The sequence below is a fragment of the Peromyscus maniculatus genome, chromosome 23, assembly GCF_049852395.1.
Source record: "Peromyscus maniculatus bairdii isolate BWxNUB_F1_BW_parent chromosome 23, HU_Pman_BW_mat_3.1, whole genome shotgun sequence".
NCBI lineage: Eukaryota > Metazoa > Chordata > Mammalia > Rodentia > Cricetidae > Peromyscus > Peromyscus maniculatus.
In genome coordinates this window covers 15,591,267-15,605,654 of record NC_134874.1, presented here as the reverse complement: position 1 = coordinate 15,605,654, position 14,388 = coordinate 15,591,267, and the positions used below count along the sequence as shown (strand labels likewise).

Sequence of the window (14,388 nt, the reverse complement as noted above, 5' to 3'; positions counted from 1 at the left end):
CAGTAGACACAAAAAAAGATCTTTTTTTTTTTTTTTTTCCATTTCTTTTTTGTTTTTTCAAGACAGGGTTTCTCTGTGTAGCTTTGGTGTCTGTCCTGGATCTCACTCTGTACCCCAAGCTGACCTGAAACTCACAGAGATCCACCTGCCTCTGCCTCCCAAGTGCTGGGATTTAAGGTGTGCGCCACCACCGCCCAGCACAAACAATTCTTATCTGACCGTGGTGCTAAAGCAGCCATTTCAACGTTGTTGGCTGGTCTGGGGAACCATGTGCTGTCACGCGACACCTTACTTTCTCTTGAAAAGTTGAAAATCAGACATTTTTTTTTTTTAGACAGGGTCTCTTTACATAGCCCTGACTGTCCTGTAACTTGCTCTGTAGACCAACTGCTCTGGCCTCAAATTCACCGAGATCTGCCTGCCCCTGCCTCCCAGTACTGGGATCAAAGGTGTGCGCCACCACAACCAGCAAAAATCAAACAATTTGATGGCCAGGCTAGAATGTTCAGCAAGTAAGGGGTTGGCTGCTCTTCCATGGGGATGTTATTCTCTGGATGACAGGTTAAGTCCCATGGGGCCAACATTTCTTACCTACATTCAGCTTGTTAAAAGGACAGACTCTTAAAATCTCATCCAACCAACATGCTGCATTAGAAACTTTTATGGTTGAAAAGCAATTCTAACCGTAATTAATGTACAACAATAAGCGGCTGAGGTAGCTTAGTGGCAGAGCACTTGCCCAGGTTCACTCCTCAGACTCAGGGACACTTGCTGAAGTACTACGATTAACAGGTATACCTTCCTGAGCCCACCCACTGCTCCCGCAGCACCACACATGCAGCCTGATAAAATCCTCACAGGCTTGGAGGGCTATGGAGAGAAAACAACTGGGGCAAACCACTCAATAGCTCGAGGAAGACTGGGCAGGATGGAATCCCAGCATTCTGGAAGCCAAGGGAGAAGGATCAATGAGTCCCAGGCCAACCTGGGCTACATTACAAGTTTCAGGTCACTAGACAAAACAAAACAAAATCTTTAAAAACAGTAGAAGGGCTAAGGATGTAGAGTGCTTACCTAGCATGTAAAAGGCTCTGGGTTCAGATCCCACCGCCATACATTTAAAAAACTGTTTTATTAAAACAGTACACAAGCTGGGTTGGTGGTGGCGCACGCCTTTAATCCCAGTACTCAGGAGGCAGAGGCAGGTGGATCTTTGTGAGTTCGAGGCCAATCTGGTCTACAGAGTGATACAGAGTAAGTTCCAGTACAACCAGGGCTGTTACATAGAGAAACTTTGTCTTGAAAAAACAAAAAACAAAAACAAACACCAAAAACTTTGTGTCTAACTTTAAAAATAATAAGCAGTTAAGCCAATAACAAGAGAGACAATTCCTTCAATCCCTGTGAACCTTAAACAAGGAACCTGGGAGTTCCTGTTTCAGTCTTTCTAAGTATGTCAGGATAAGCATGTGCTTCTAGCGAAGACCATTCACCTCTATTAGAACTCTGATCGAGGGCATGCTGCTTCTTTATGGACACACTGCCCTAACATGGGGACACCTGGAAACACCTTCGGTTTTTCACAGGCTCTTCCAGTGCCGTGATGGATATCATGCTGGTCACTATTTTCACTAAAGCTAACTCTACAGATTTTAATATTTTCTCTTTAATTTTCAGAAAGGTTGCTCATGATCATGTCCCAGCGTTAATGCTGGGAGAAAATTACAGATGAATTCATACAAATGTCCCACTACACCAACATCATCCCCTGCTTAGCAACTGCCAAAGATGCATGCGGCAGAGGGGCGCCCCCTGTCTGAGGAGCCCATGCTTCACACTGTACCAGCGTCTGCCAGCTGCCAGTTCTCTTGTTTTACTAAAAGTCTAGTGAGCATCTAAGGGTCACTATCTTCAGGAGACTACAGCAGGTACCTGGGAGGGAACGGACTCACTGAGATGGAGCGCAGAAGCTTTGGGAGCACTGTGTAACCTTTTTCTTTTTTCTTTTTGTTCTGGCTTTTTTTTTTTTTTCTTCAAGACAGGGTTTCTCTGTGTAACAGTCATGGCTGTCCTGAAACTGGCTTTGTAGACCAGGTTGGCTTCAAACTCACAGAGATCCGCCTGCCTCTGCCTCCCGAGTGCTGGGATTAAAGTCATGCACCACCACCGCCCCACGCTTTCTTTCCTTTTTTAAAGAGGAAGATGAAATTCGCAATGGTAGCAGCTCTGTTTCTGGGCTGCTGAGGACGTGGGGAGAGCCGGGGTGTGGGGGTGAGCTCTGTCAGTACAGAGTGCCCCGGAAGTGGAGGTACGGCATTTCACTTACCTTCAGCTTTATCATGGTCGTGAGAGCCTGTTCTCTAGCCTGCAATTGTCCTACCTGAGCAGAGAGTTCCACTAACGTGCTGCTGAGGTTTTCATTTCTAGCCTACAAGGGAACAACACAGAAATATTGAGTCTGCGGGTGCTCTCATTATGTTATGACTACAGTCAACACTCGTGTCTCTATTTTTTAAATTTGATGTTTTTAAGGAACAAAGTGGGCTAAATAAACAATCGTCAAAAACAAGGCAAATACCTATTCTCCTATTGACTCGAGCCTTCTCTCAATACTTAACAACTAACTGTTCTAACCTGTACTGATTTATATAGGTTAAGTTGATAAACATTTATTTTTAAGTAAAATCATTTTATTTTAGTTAACTCACAAATAAAACACCACATAGATGGTTTAAGGAAGCCACTCAAAAACTAGCCCAGTCCCAAATTCTATGCCTCTCCATGAACACAGAGTAGCTGTTCTGAAGTCATGGAGCTTTGCTTATGATTTTACACATTCACTGTCAATTACAATTACTATCTAGCACAAAAAAAAAAGAAAAAAAATCTATGATAGTTGAAACTAGAAAAAACATAAATTACATCTTCTTTCATGACTTGTGTCCTTTTCCTATTTTTTATTCATAATTCTAGGTTGGGAGTAAAGAAGATAATAAATAGATGAGAACTGGATTTTCATCAAGGAAGTAGCCTTAGTGAATTCTGCACATCTTTTTTAATATCCAGGCTAAAAAAACCTTTATCCTGGGTTTCGTTCAATATGCCAATATGCATTTGCAAAAATCCTATAGAAAGCAAAACACAAAAAGTAAGCCGTTCTTTCTCTAACTAGACTTGAGCTGGTAATGATGTGTCCACTCACATTCACCAGTTATAACAGACAGACCACTGTGCTGCAGGGCCTCAGAAGTGCGGGAGACTGAGTGTGTGGATATAGCCGACATGGGAACTCTGTACTTGCCATACAATTTTGTTGTAACCATAAAACTGTTCTACAATATACAGCTTAGCTGAGCACAGTGTCACAAACTGTAATCATAGCATTCAGGAGGCTGAGGCAGAAGGATTACCAGTTTGAGACCAGCCTGGGCTACATAGTGAGACTATCTCAAAAAAAAAAAAAAAAAAAACCAATAAACAAATAAACAAATAGTAAAGAAAGAATGGCCAGGCGGTGGTGGTGCACGCCTTTAATTCCAGCACTCAGGAGACAGAGCCAGCCGGATCTCTGTGAGTTCGAGGTCAGCCTGGGCTACCAAGTGAGTTCAGGGAAAGGCGCAAAGCTACACAGAGAAACCCTGTCTTGAAAAAAAAAAAAAAAAAAAAAACAAAAAACAAAAAAATAAAGAAAGAATGAAATACTGAAAACTTGATGTTACCAATTTTACCCCAGATATGTTACTAGCTTGGGCATGTGTGTGTTTATTGTATCAGATAGAGTTTAGGCTAATCTCAGCACTTGAGAGAGAGGCTGAGACTGGAGGACCGCAGTTCAACACTAGCTAGAGGAGTCTAAAGGAGACATGGAAAAATGTCTGGGAATGTAAAGCACTTGCTTCTTCAAGGCCCTGGGTTTAATCTCCACAACAGGAAAAGAAGAGGGGAAAGGAGAGAGAGAGGAAAAGGGAAGGGAGGAGGGAGAGGGAAGGAAGGAGGGGAGGGCAGGGGAGGACAAGAGAGGGGTTCAGAATCTAGAAAGCCAGATCTGAAGCTACCAAAACTTGAAGGCACTTATTTCAGACCTCGAGAAAGGAGGTTTTCTGAAATAAGCCATTGTTGGTAAAAAGGACAATGCTTCTAAACCAAACAGCAAAACCCTTTATGGGCTATGATGAAACTTCACCTCCAGGACAGAACGGTGCTGTGCAGCTAGCCAGAAAGCTGGGAGAACACAAAGCCAAGACGGACAGAACACACACTACACACTTCCATACACACAGGCCATTTTTAATGGTGACATTTAAAGTTCATTTTTCTGTCACTGAAATGGACTAATGAAGTTCATTAAAAATTACAACCAACCTCAAGGTCTTCCGAGAGGAGGGCAGAGTGTGTAGCCTTTTGAGCCATTTCCTGAAGCTGCTGCTGAGTCTTCTGAAGAGCTGCCTGACATTCTATTTGATTGGATTCAAGCATTTTGACCTTCTTCATCAGAGACTTGATTATGTCAGTTCTTTTATGCAGCTCACCTGAGGGAAATTTCAATCACTGTGTCTGCACTGAGATGTAATAGGCAACATTTTTTCAAAATCAGATTACAGAGTAAAGGTGTGTTAAATGTTTTAAAAACATCTTATTGTGAAATGCACAATACCTAACATGTATTCCAGAAATAAACACTGGCACCAACCCAGAAGACATCTTCCTAAACATAATCTCTCTAATTTCCACTTTCCAAGCCACTGCCCTGATCTTAGAATGGTCCCTTCCCTGCTGCCCACCTACCCCTCATGCTGAGGATGGTGTGCCAGGCACTTGCTGCCCACCTACCCCTCATGCTGAGGATGGTGTGCCAGGCACTTGCTGACCACCGAGCTTTTTACTGTTAATGTTCTCTACCTCGCTGCATCCACCCCAAAGCACAGTCTGAGCCGGACACAGATGCAGTTATACTCAGGAGTTTGTCCCTTCACTTGTTTTGCTGAGATTAGATCCCAAGGGCCACCCATGCTGTAACTTGTGTTCATCACTAACGCTGCAATAGGAGTCTATTAATTATAACTCCAACATGTATTTATCTACTCTACATCTACCTACGTGATTATCTAGGTTATGCTTACTTTGCAGCTGTTAAATGGTGCTGCTCTGAATGACCATTTACATGTGTCCTGGGACATATCTGCTTTGCTACTCAAAATCTGGTCCTTGCCCCTGAAGCACTAGCATCATTGGGGAAATTGCTAGAAATGAGACCCCTACCCGAGGCATGGCATCTGTAATCCCAGCAGCCCAGCACCAGGCAGGTGAAGACAGTAAGATGGGGAGCCCAAGATCATCCTTTGCTACAAAGCAAGTTCAAAACCAGCCTGAATTACAGCATACCCTTTCCAAAATTAAAAAACAAGAAAGAAAAGACAAAAACAAGTGCTGGAGAGGTGACCCAGCAGTTAAGAGCTTACACTGAGACTGCTCTTGCTGAGAACTCAAGTTTGGTTCCTGGCCCCCACACTGGGTGGCTCACAACTGCCTGTAACTCTAGCTCTCGAGGATCAGACTCTCACCAGCACCCTCTCAGGCGTCAGCACTTAGCCGTGTGCACGTGCCTACACACCCCCATGGAATAATGAGAAAGTAAAGGCTGGAGCGATGGTTCAGTGCTGCTCTTGCAGACCTGGGTTTGGTTCCCAGCTCACAACTACCTGTGTTATCAGTTCCAGGGGATCCAATGCCCTCTCCTGGCCTCAGAGGGTACCAGGCGCATGTGCAACACACATACATCCATCCAGGCAAAGCTCCCATACACATAAAATAAAAATAATAAATGAATCTATTTAAAAAATAAATAAGAGATTGTTGGGCCGTGGTGGTGCATGCCTTTAATTCTAGCATTTAGGAAGAAGAGGCAGGCAGATCTCTGAGTTCGAGGCCAGCCTGATCTACAAACCAAGTTCCAGGACTGCCAAGAATGTTACCCAGAGAAATCCTGTCTTGGAAAAAAAAAAAAAAAAAGAAGAGGTTAGAGAGATGACGGTTCCGTGGATAACAGAATTGGCTGCTGTTTCAGAGGACCCAGGTTCGATTCCAATTACCCACATGATAGTTTACAACCTTAACTCCAGTCCCGGGGATCCAGCGCCCTCTTCTGGCCTCTGAACACACTGTACACATGTGGTGAGCAGGCAAACATGGAGGCAAAACCCCATATACATTAAAATTTTAAAAAGGGTTTTTTAATTAAAACAAACAAACAAAAAGAATGCAGACTCTTAATCCCAAACCTATTATATCAGAATCTCCTATTTTGGGGGGTGAGGCCAGGGGTTGCCAGGGATGGAGCCCAGGGCTTCAAGTACTTTCCCGGTGAGTCATATTCCTCAGCCCACAATCTACATTTACTAGGTTCTTTAGGCAGCTAAAGTGACAATTCCTGGAGGTGGAATGGCTGGACCACAGCTAGCACATCTTTTAGTTTTCAGACCCTTTCTTGTAGGGCATGTATGTCTTCAGCTTGACTAGGCACTGTGAAATAATTGCTGTAACCTACTCCCATGAGCAGTGCATAAGCCCTCCTGAGGCTCTCTATCTTCCCATACATGGGCTAGCAAGGCCTGAGCCCCCACGGCTCCCCAGGTCAGGTACCAAGAGGCAGACTGGCACAGCTGCAGAGTTGACTCCAGCTTGGTTTGCCAACACCTGACGGCTCTTGCCAGTCTAACGAACGTTAAACGGTCTATCATTCTGGTTTGTGTTTCCCTACTTACTAATGAGAATGAGGACATACTAATATACTGACTGGTTATTAAATGTTCCTCTTTCCATGAAGAACTTATTAAGGCTTCCTCTTGTATGTTGAAGATTAACAGAGCCCTTTAGGTGCTAAGAAGCACCTCCACTAACGTGCATACCCAAGCCCCAATCTTGCTTACTTCAAAAACTAGGTAAAGACGGCTAGATACAATCTGTGTTATTTAAAGAAGGACCTTTATACTACTTTTTTTTTTTTTTTGAGACTGAATCTCTTTGTAGCCCTGGCTGTCCTAGAACTATGTAGACCAGCCTGGCCTAGAACTCATACAGATCTGCCTGCCTCTACCTCCCCGGTGCTGGGATTAAAGGTGTGTACCACCACACCTGGCTGTTTATACTACTTATTGTTTTTTAAAATTACATTTATTGTGTGTGTGCACATGCTTATGCATGTGTGTCACAGTGTGTGCAGAGGTCAGAGGTCAACTTGTGAGAGTTGGTTCACTCTTTCCACCATGAGGCTCTTGGGGACTAAACTAAAGTCCCCAGGTCTGGCAGCAAGTGCCTTTACCAACTAAGCCATCTTTCAGGCCCTATTTATATTACTTTCAATTAGCAATCTTTTATACTTATATTCTGCTTTTTTATTTTTATTTTCTGAATTTTTGAGAAAAGTCTCAAGAACTCCAGGCTGGCTTCAAATTTACCGTAGCCAAAGGTGACCTTGAACTTCTGGTCATCTGACCTCCACTGACCATCCTGGTTTTATATGATGTCAGGGATAGAGCCCAATGCTTCATTCATGCTAAGCAAGCACTCTACCAACTGAGCTACTGATGAACCAGCCTGACTCTACTTTAAGATTAAAAACCATCTTGTTATAAGGTCAAAATAAAACTTGGATATGACCAGGTCTTGACTCATTTTCTAGAATTTGACCTGTTCCATACCCTAGACCTGTAACTTGAATGTTAAATGGTCTTTTAATTAAAAAAAAAAAAAAAAAAAAAAAAAAAAAAAAACAGATATTGGGGTAAATGCTGAAAGACCAGAGAGACAAAGGAACAAGCCACCTATTACCTCTAGGACTCCTCAGCCTGATAAGCCTTCCTCACTCAGCCAAAAGACTTTAGTTCCTGTCTCCTCACGCCTTATATGCCTTTCTCTGCCCAGCCAAATCATTTCCTGTCTCAATTTTCCTAATGCTGGGATTAAAGATTTAATCCCAGCACTCCCAAGTGCTGGGATTAAAGGTGTGTGCCATCACTGCCTGGCTCTGTTTCTCTCCTAGACTGAGTCAGTCTCATATAGTCCAGGGTGGCTTTGAACTCACAGAGATGCAAACAGATCTCTGCCTCCCGAGTGCTAGGATTACAGGTGTGTGTCACCCACTGCCTGGCCTCTATGTTTAATCTAGTGGCTTGTCCTGTTCTCTGATCTTCAGGCAAATCTATTAGGGTACACAATATATCACCACAATACCTAACTTCCACCCTGATAAGATGTTTTGTCAAGGAACTTTGAAATTTCAGCCAAGTTCCTATGTAACACAAATTCCTCTGGAAATCTCCAAACCCTTGAAAACTCCCTGGTATTGCAGTTTTTTTGGGCTATATAAACCCTACTGTCTCCTGTTTGATGCTATTTACTCAAGCCCCTTTTAGGAAGATAGCTGTGTCTGATGGAAAATAAAGCTTGCATATTCGACCAAAGAATTTGAGTAAAGGTCTTCATTCTCATTTAGTGGGATTAACACTATATTCCCAGCACTATTTTGAGTTTTTTGAAATTATATTTAGGGGATGGAGAAATGGCTCAGTAGTTAAGAGCACTTACTGTTCTTCTAGAGGATCCAGGTTCGATTCCCAGCACCCATATAATGGTTCATAAGCACCTATAGCTCCAGTCTCAAGGGATTCATCACCCTTTTCTGACCTCCTCTGGCACTGCATGCATATTGTGCAGGCATACACACACTCATACAGTTAGCCTTCCCTCCATGCTAACTGTAGCTCTGGCCAGCACTCTCCCACATGGCTGTTTATCAAGTCCGCCCATCTTCAACAGGACTGGACTCGGGGACACCAGGAGCTGAGTTCTTTACCTAGGTGTCAGCACTCAGACAGACAGACAGACGGATGGAGCTGCGTGTGTTTCTGACCTTCTAGTTTGCTGCAACGTTCCTCCAGCGTCAACACTTTTTGCCGATCCTCTTCCCATGAGAGAAGTTGTCTCTGGTGCACCGTGACCATATCATTGAGCTCTTTATCTCGATCTTTCAGTTCTCCGATGAGCAGCTGCAGCTCCTTCCGCTGTTTTTCAATAGTGGAATTCTCAACTTCTGACCCGATGTTCTAAACATGGAGGGTGGTTGTGAATCAAGAGAAACCCAATACCACACATCAGCCACAACATATCTCCAAACAATTATACTCGTTCGCTGCCAGCTCTGAACTGTGAAATTGAGTTTTAGCCTCGTTTAAGAGTGATACAGCAAGTTATACCACACAGTCTGCGGCCATCATCTTCCATCAGACCACACAGTTCTGAGAGTAGGACCATTTCCAAAACCTCTGGCTAACCACAGCACACCGCTTCTGCGACTTCCTGCTTTGCTGTCCATCTTCCTGTTCCAGTCAACAATGCTATTCCCTACTCTGCCCTTCTGTGCCCTGCAGCACGCATGCACACACACACACACACACACACACACACACACACACACCTGTGGCAACCTTTCTGTATGTGTGGTCCTGGAGCTCAAACCCAGAGCATTAATGAGCAAGTGATCTAACTGAGTTAGAGTCCCAATCTTTGGCCTAGAAATTTTGGAGAAATCAAGGAAAGGTAAACATGAAATAATTGTTTTTAACTATATTATAAATAATTCTTATCAAAGAATGTTAATTTTAATCTGTAAGAAAATAGCCAGGCTGTGGTGGCGCATACCTTTGATCCTTGCACTTGGGAGGCAGAGGCAGGTGGATCTCTGTGAGTTTGAGGCCAGCCTGATCTACATAGTGAGTTCAAGGACAGCCAGACAGAGAAACCCTGTGGGGGTGGGGTGGAGAAAATTTAAGCTGGATATGGTGGTACAAGTCTTTAGTCCCAGCACTTCAAAGGTAATGGTAGTGGATCTCTATGAGTTCAAGGCCAGCCTGGTCTACACGTCAAGTCCCAGAACAGCTAGGACTACATAGTGAGATATTACGGCAACAATAACAAAAATAATAAAAGAAAGACAATAATTTAAACCTACTATTAACAGACACATTATTGAAATGCACTCAATCTATCAAGGGAAATTTAATATTGTTGCTTGTCCAAACTCAAAATATATAGTTAAAAACAAGGGCAGAAAGGATCCAGAGGTCACAGGTTTGATTCTTAGCACCCACACAGAAACTCAAAACTGTCTGTACCTCTAGTACTGGGGATCTGATGCCCTCTTCTTATCTCCCCAGGCACCAGGCATACATGTGGTCTACAGATATACATACAGGCAAAACATCCAAACACATAAAAAAACAAATCTTAAAGGGTGGGATGGTTCAGCAGAGTGTTTTGCTGCATATGTATCTGTGTGCCACTTCCAAGCTCGGTGCCTGTGGAGGTCAGGAGTGGCTATCGGGTCTGCAGGACATGAAACGATAGGCATTTGTGAGCCACCAGAGAGGCGCTGGGAATCAAACCTAGGTCTTTTGGAAGAGCAGCCAATGCTCCTGACCAACTGCTGAAACATCTCTCCAGTTCCCACAGCTTTTTAAGAAAATACCTTTTGAGATGTAGTCTCACTAAATTGCCCTCCCCTTAGGCTCTGTGGCTTCGAACTTTCCAGCTTCCAAAGTATCTGAGATTACAGGCCTGTGGCTTGATAAGTGCCTCGAATATAGTAATCTCTCAACATTAGCTGTTGTTATTATTCTTATTAATTACAATTAGATAGGGTCTTGTTATGCAGCCCTGGCTGGCCTTGAACTCACAGGAATCAGTATGCCTTTACTTCCCAAGTACTTTCTGGGACTAAAGGTGTGCACCACCACACCTGGATTAATTCATGTGTGTGTGTGTGTGTGTCAGAGGACAACTTTCAGAAGTTGTTGGTTCTCTCCTACCATTTGAGTTCTGGGGATCAAACACAATCCATCAGGCCAGGTTTAACGAACCTTGACCCACTGAGCTACTATGAAATTGTACTGTAAACCATATGGTGCCGAATTATGTTCTGTTTTTGTGCGTGGAGAGCGGGACTGGAACTCACGCGCTCCTGGCAACTCTACCACAAAGCTAATTCTAACTTAAAGACAATAATTAAAGCTGGGACACGGTGGCTCACACCTAGCTCCTCAGGACTCCGGAGGCAGAGGCGGTGAGACACACGGGGTGTGAAGGGCAGTACAAGTTCATCGGGGACTCACGTGTATGACCACAGCGTTTTGAAAAGGACTTATACATAATAATGGTTTACACTTACTAGTAACTAAACACACCCACACGAAAGGACTTGGAATTCCAAGTCACAACACTTGAATTCCAGTCTATAGGAAGGGCAGGCAAGGGGCACGGAGCTCGGCGGAGGAAAACGGGCGGGCGGGCTAGGAGCCGAGCATCCAGCGCCTTCGCCTCGCCCGACGCGGATGCACACATGCAAACCTCGGGTAACTTCCCTTTCGGGACCGTCAAAGTGACGTTGTGAGACGGTCCGTCCCCTCGCCGGGCGACCGCGAAGTAGGCGAGGGAGGGCAAGGTCCCTGCCAACGTTCAACAGCAATGCCCGGGTGCTCGCGCTTCGTCGTCACCGTCGCCGTCGCCGTCAGCCCGGCCCCGGGGTTTTGTCGGGCTGAGCAAACGGCCGCTCCGTGCCCTCTCTGCACCGCGTCCCGGGGCAGCGGCGCTCACCTGGCGCCGGGAGAAGAAGGTCGCCGAAGGGATCATGGGTGAGGCCCCCGTCCCCAGAGCGAGTCGGTGCCACCAGCGCGTCACCCCAGAAACGCCATAGGCGCCGGGCCGCAGAGGCGCGGGCAAGCCCGCCGGCCGGGACGCCGCGCCCTCGCGGCAGCGCATGCGCACCCAAACCGCCCGGCCCGACCGCGCTGAGGCGTCGCGCAGGTGGGCGCCCCAGGTCTCGCGAGACTTGCGGCCATGCGCCGGGCTTGAGAACGGGAACCTGGTTTCTCACGCCTTCCAGCGCCAAAGACAAAGTCGTTTCCAGGTCCCGGGGGCCCCGGTTCACTCGCTTTCTGGTTCCCCGTAACCTAACTAGAGGGTCGTCCGTTTCCCTCCCTGTGGATAATGGCTCCGGCAGACAGGACTAAACGAAAGATCACTCAGGACAGAAGGATCGATCAGCCTATCCATCATCTGTCTGCTCTCAATAGTGATGAGAACCGTGACACTTGATTATATCAGCATCTACCATATTATTGCTGGGTCCTGGGGCTGAGGTTGGAAGACCGGAGACCTGGGGAGACCCCGGTCTCATTTTCAGGTGTGTGCACCCCTGCACTTGTGCGGAGGTGAGGACAACTTCCAGTTGGTGCCCCCCGCCCCCTTTGAGGCAGGTCCACCATCCTTCTGACCTAGTTCCCTGCTCTAGGATTACAAATGCACACGTGACAGATGCCCGCTGGCGTGTGTGTGTGTGTGTGTGTGTGTGTGTGTGTGTGTGTGTGTGTGTGTGTGTGCGCGCGCGTGCAAGGGTGTTGGGGGTCAGGGAAGGACAAGCAGAATGGCCCTGGACACTGAAAGCGATTACATGTGTGCTGAGGATCAAATTCCTGTCCTCATCACTGTGAAACAAACGCTCTATTACATCCGTACACACCAAACAATGTAACAACAACAAAAAAGATTGTGCCAATTAGAATTAAAGTCATCCTTTGAACGTGGGGCACATCAAATTTCAAGTCAAAGGAAAACACTCATTTTATCAATAAAGGCATTTTAATCCTTCATTTTCCGACAGTAACATGCTCTAATTGCTATATAAGGGCCGAAAATGCACTTTTCAAGAATTGTGTGGGGCTGGAGGGATGACTCAGAGGTTAAGAGTGCTGTTCCCCCTAGCAGAGGACCCAAGTTCATTCCCAGCATGCAAATGGGAGCTCGGGGGTCGCCCCCCCCCCACAGGTTCTTCTGGCCTCTGTGGGCAATATTCCCTTTTTATAAAACTTAGAACTGTAGACATTCAAGTGCCTTTTCCATGAACATGTATACCAGAGCACCAAGAAAACACCAAAAGAACACTTGCCAAATAGCCATGACTGGTGCATTTGCTTTGCCAAGTATTTGGCAAATTTCAGTTAGTGAAAAATTTCGTTTTTACCCTTCCATCTTTATTACACATTTTTTTCCCTAACTTCCCCCACTCCTAAACACCCTTTCAGGGCTGGAGAGATGGATCAGCAGTTAAGAGCACTGGCTGTTCTTCCAGAGGTCCCGAGTTCAATTCCTAGCACCCAAAGGGAGCGGACAACTGTCTGTAACTCCGGTTCCAGAGTACCAGACACCCTCATACAGATATACATGCAGGGAAAACACCAATGCACATAAATAAAAGAAAAAAAAGGGGGGGGGAACACCCTTTCATTCAAGAAAGAATATATTTGTATAATTAATGATTTCAGGGATTCTAAATTCTTAAAGGTATCTTCTATACAACTTTTGTTTGTGACACTGGGTTGAATGGAAGGGCCTTGTGCATGCTAGCTAAGTACTTGTACTGCTCAGCTATATAGACTCCCACACCTACAGCAATTTAAAAAATAAAAGCCTTTTCACATGTAACACCTGATTTTCAGTTTAATTTCACCCAGTGCATTCATTAAAAGGATCAGTTTCTCCATAAGTTAGTTTAATTACTACTTCTAAAACTGTAGACGAGAACAGATACATGCCATTTTTAATTGGTTAAAATTTTACCCACATGGTATATATAGCTAGAACAAGAATTCTCAGCCTCTCTGAGCATCCGTCCACTTGTAACAGTAAGAACAAATGTCTAAAACAAATTTGGGGTCTGACCCTACTCAACATTACCAAGCAGGTTTCTAATATTCTTGGGGAAAGCTTTTTCAAATATACAGTGTCCTACCCACAAGACACACCAGCATTTCTATAACTGTTCTGTGTTATTTATGAGCTCTAACATCATCAGTAACATTGTGAATAGCACCCTCATCCATGAGCTGCATGCAAGACTTGTTCTTATCTTAGGACAGTGTCAAAGGGACTTACTGGGTCACAGTGCACATGGTTTTAAGGCTTTTAATGTACTTATCAAGTAATCTCCAGAATGACTTAAGCAAACCTACCCATTCCGTTGTTTGTTACATCAATGAAGTGGACTTTGCTTTAATGAAGAACCTAATCCAACCAAAACCCCATTAGATTCTTACCAACCAAGGACACACTTCTACTAAGAAAAGGAAATACAAATTCTTTTGAAAAGTCGCTCAGCTTTCTCCCAGTAAGATAACCATCAGAAACACTTCCCAAAAGAAGAAGGTTTTGGTGCCAAGAGTCCAGCTCAGTGGCAATGTACGCCCAGCACATGGCCCTGGGTCCCATTGACAGCACCAAGTTTGGGGGGGGAGGGGCGCCACTACAGTTTTTTTCTAAAATAAAAATTAAAAAAAAAAA

At 44.9% G+C, this 14,388-nt stretch overlaps 1 protein-coding gene across 14 annotated transcripts in view; it reads right to left on the bottom strand.

Moving 5' to 3' along the window:
- The window catches only part of Ccdc62 (coiled-coil domain containing 62), a 43,645-nt gene extending 31,812 nt beyond the window's left edge, over window positions 1-11,833 (bottom strand). For 5 of the 14 annotated variants that reach the window (XM_015996373.3, XM_015996378.3, XM_076560459.1 and 2 more), the window contains exons 1-4: window positions 11,647-11,826; window positions 8,909-9,101; window positions 4,363-4,529; window positions 2,327-2,428 (exon numbers count right to left, since the gene is read on the bottom strand). In XM_015996373.3, coding sequence (XP_015851859.2) covers window positions 2,327-2,428; window positions 4,363-4,529; window positions 8,909-9,101; window positions 11,647-11,811 — 627 coding nt within the window. In that variant the 5' untranslated portion in view covers window positions 11,812-11,826. Of the gene's footprint in view, window positions 1-2,326; window positions 2,429-4,362; window positions 4,560-5,259; window positions 5,343-8,908; window positions 9,102-11,221; window positions 11,544-11,646 lie in introns of those variants that run through there. The other 9 variants (XM_006970705.4, XM_076560458.1, XM_076560457.1 and 6 more) reach the window with 7 other exon arrangements.
- Between the last annotated feature and the right edge of the window lie 2,555 nt (window positions 11,834-14,388).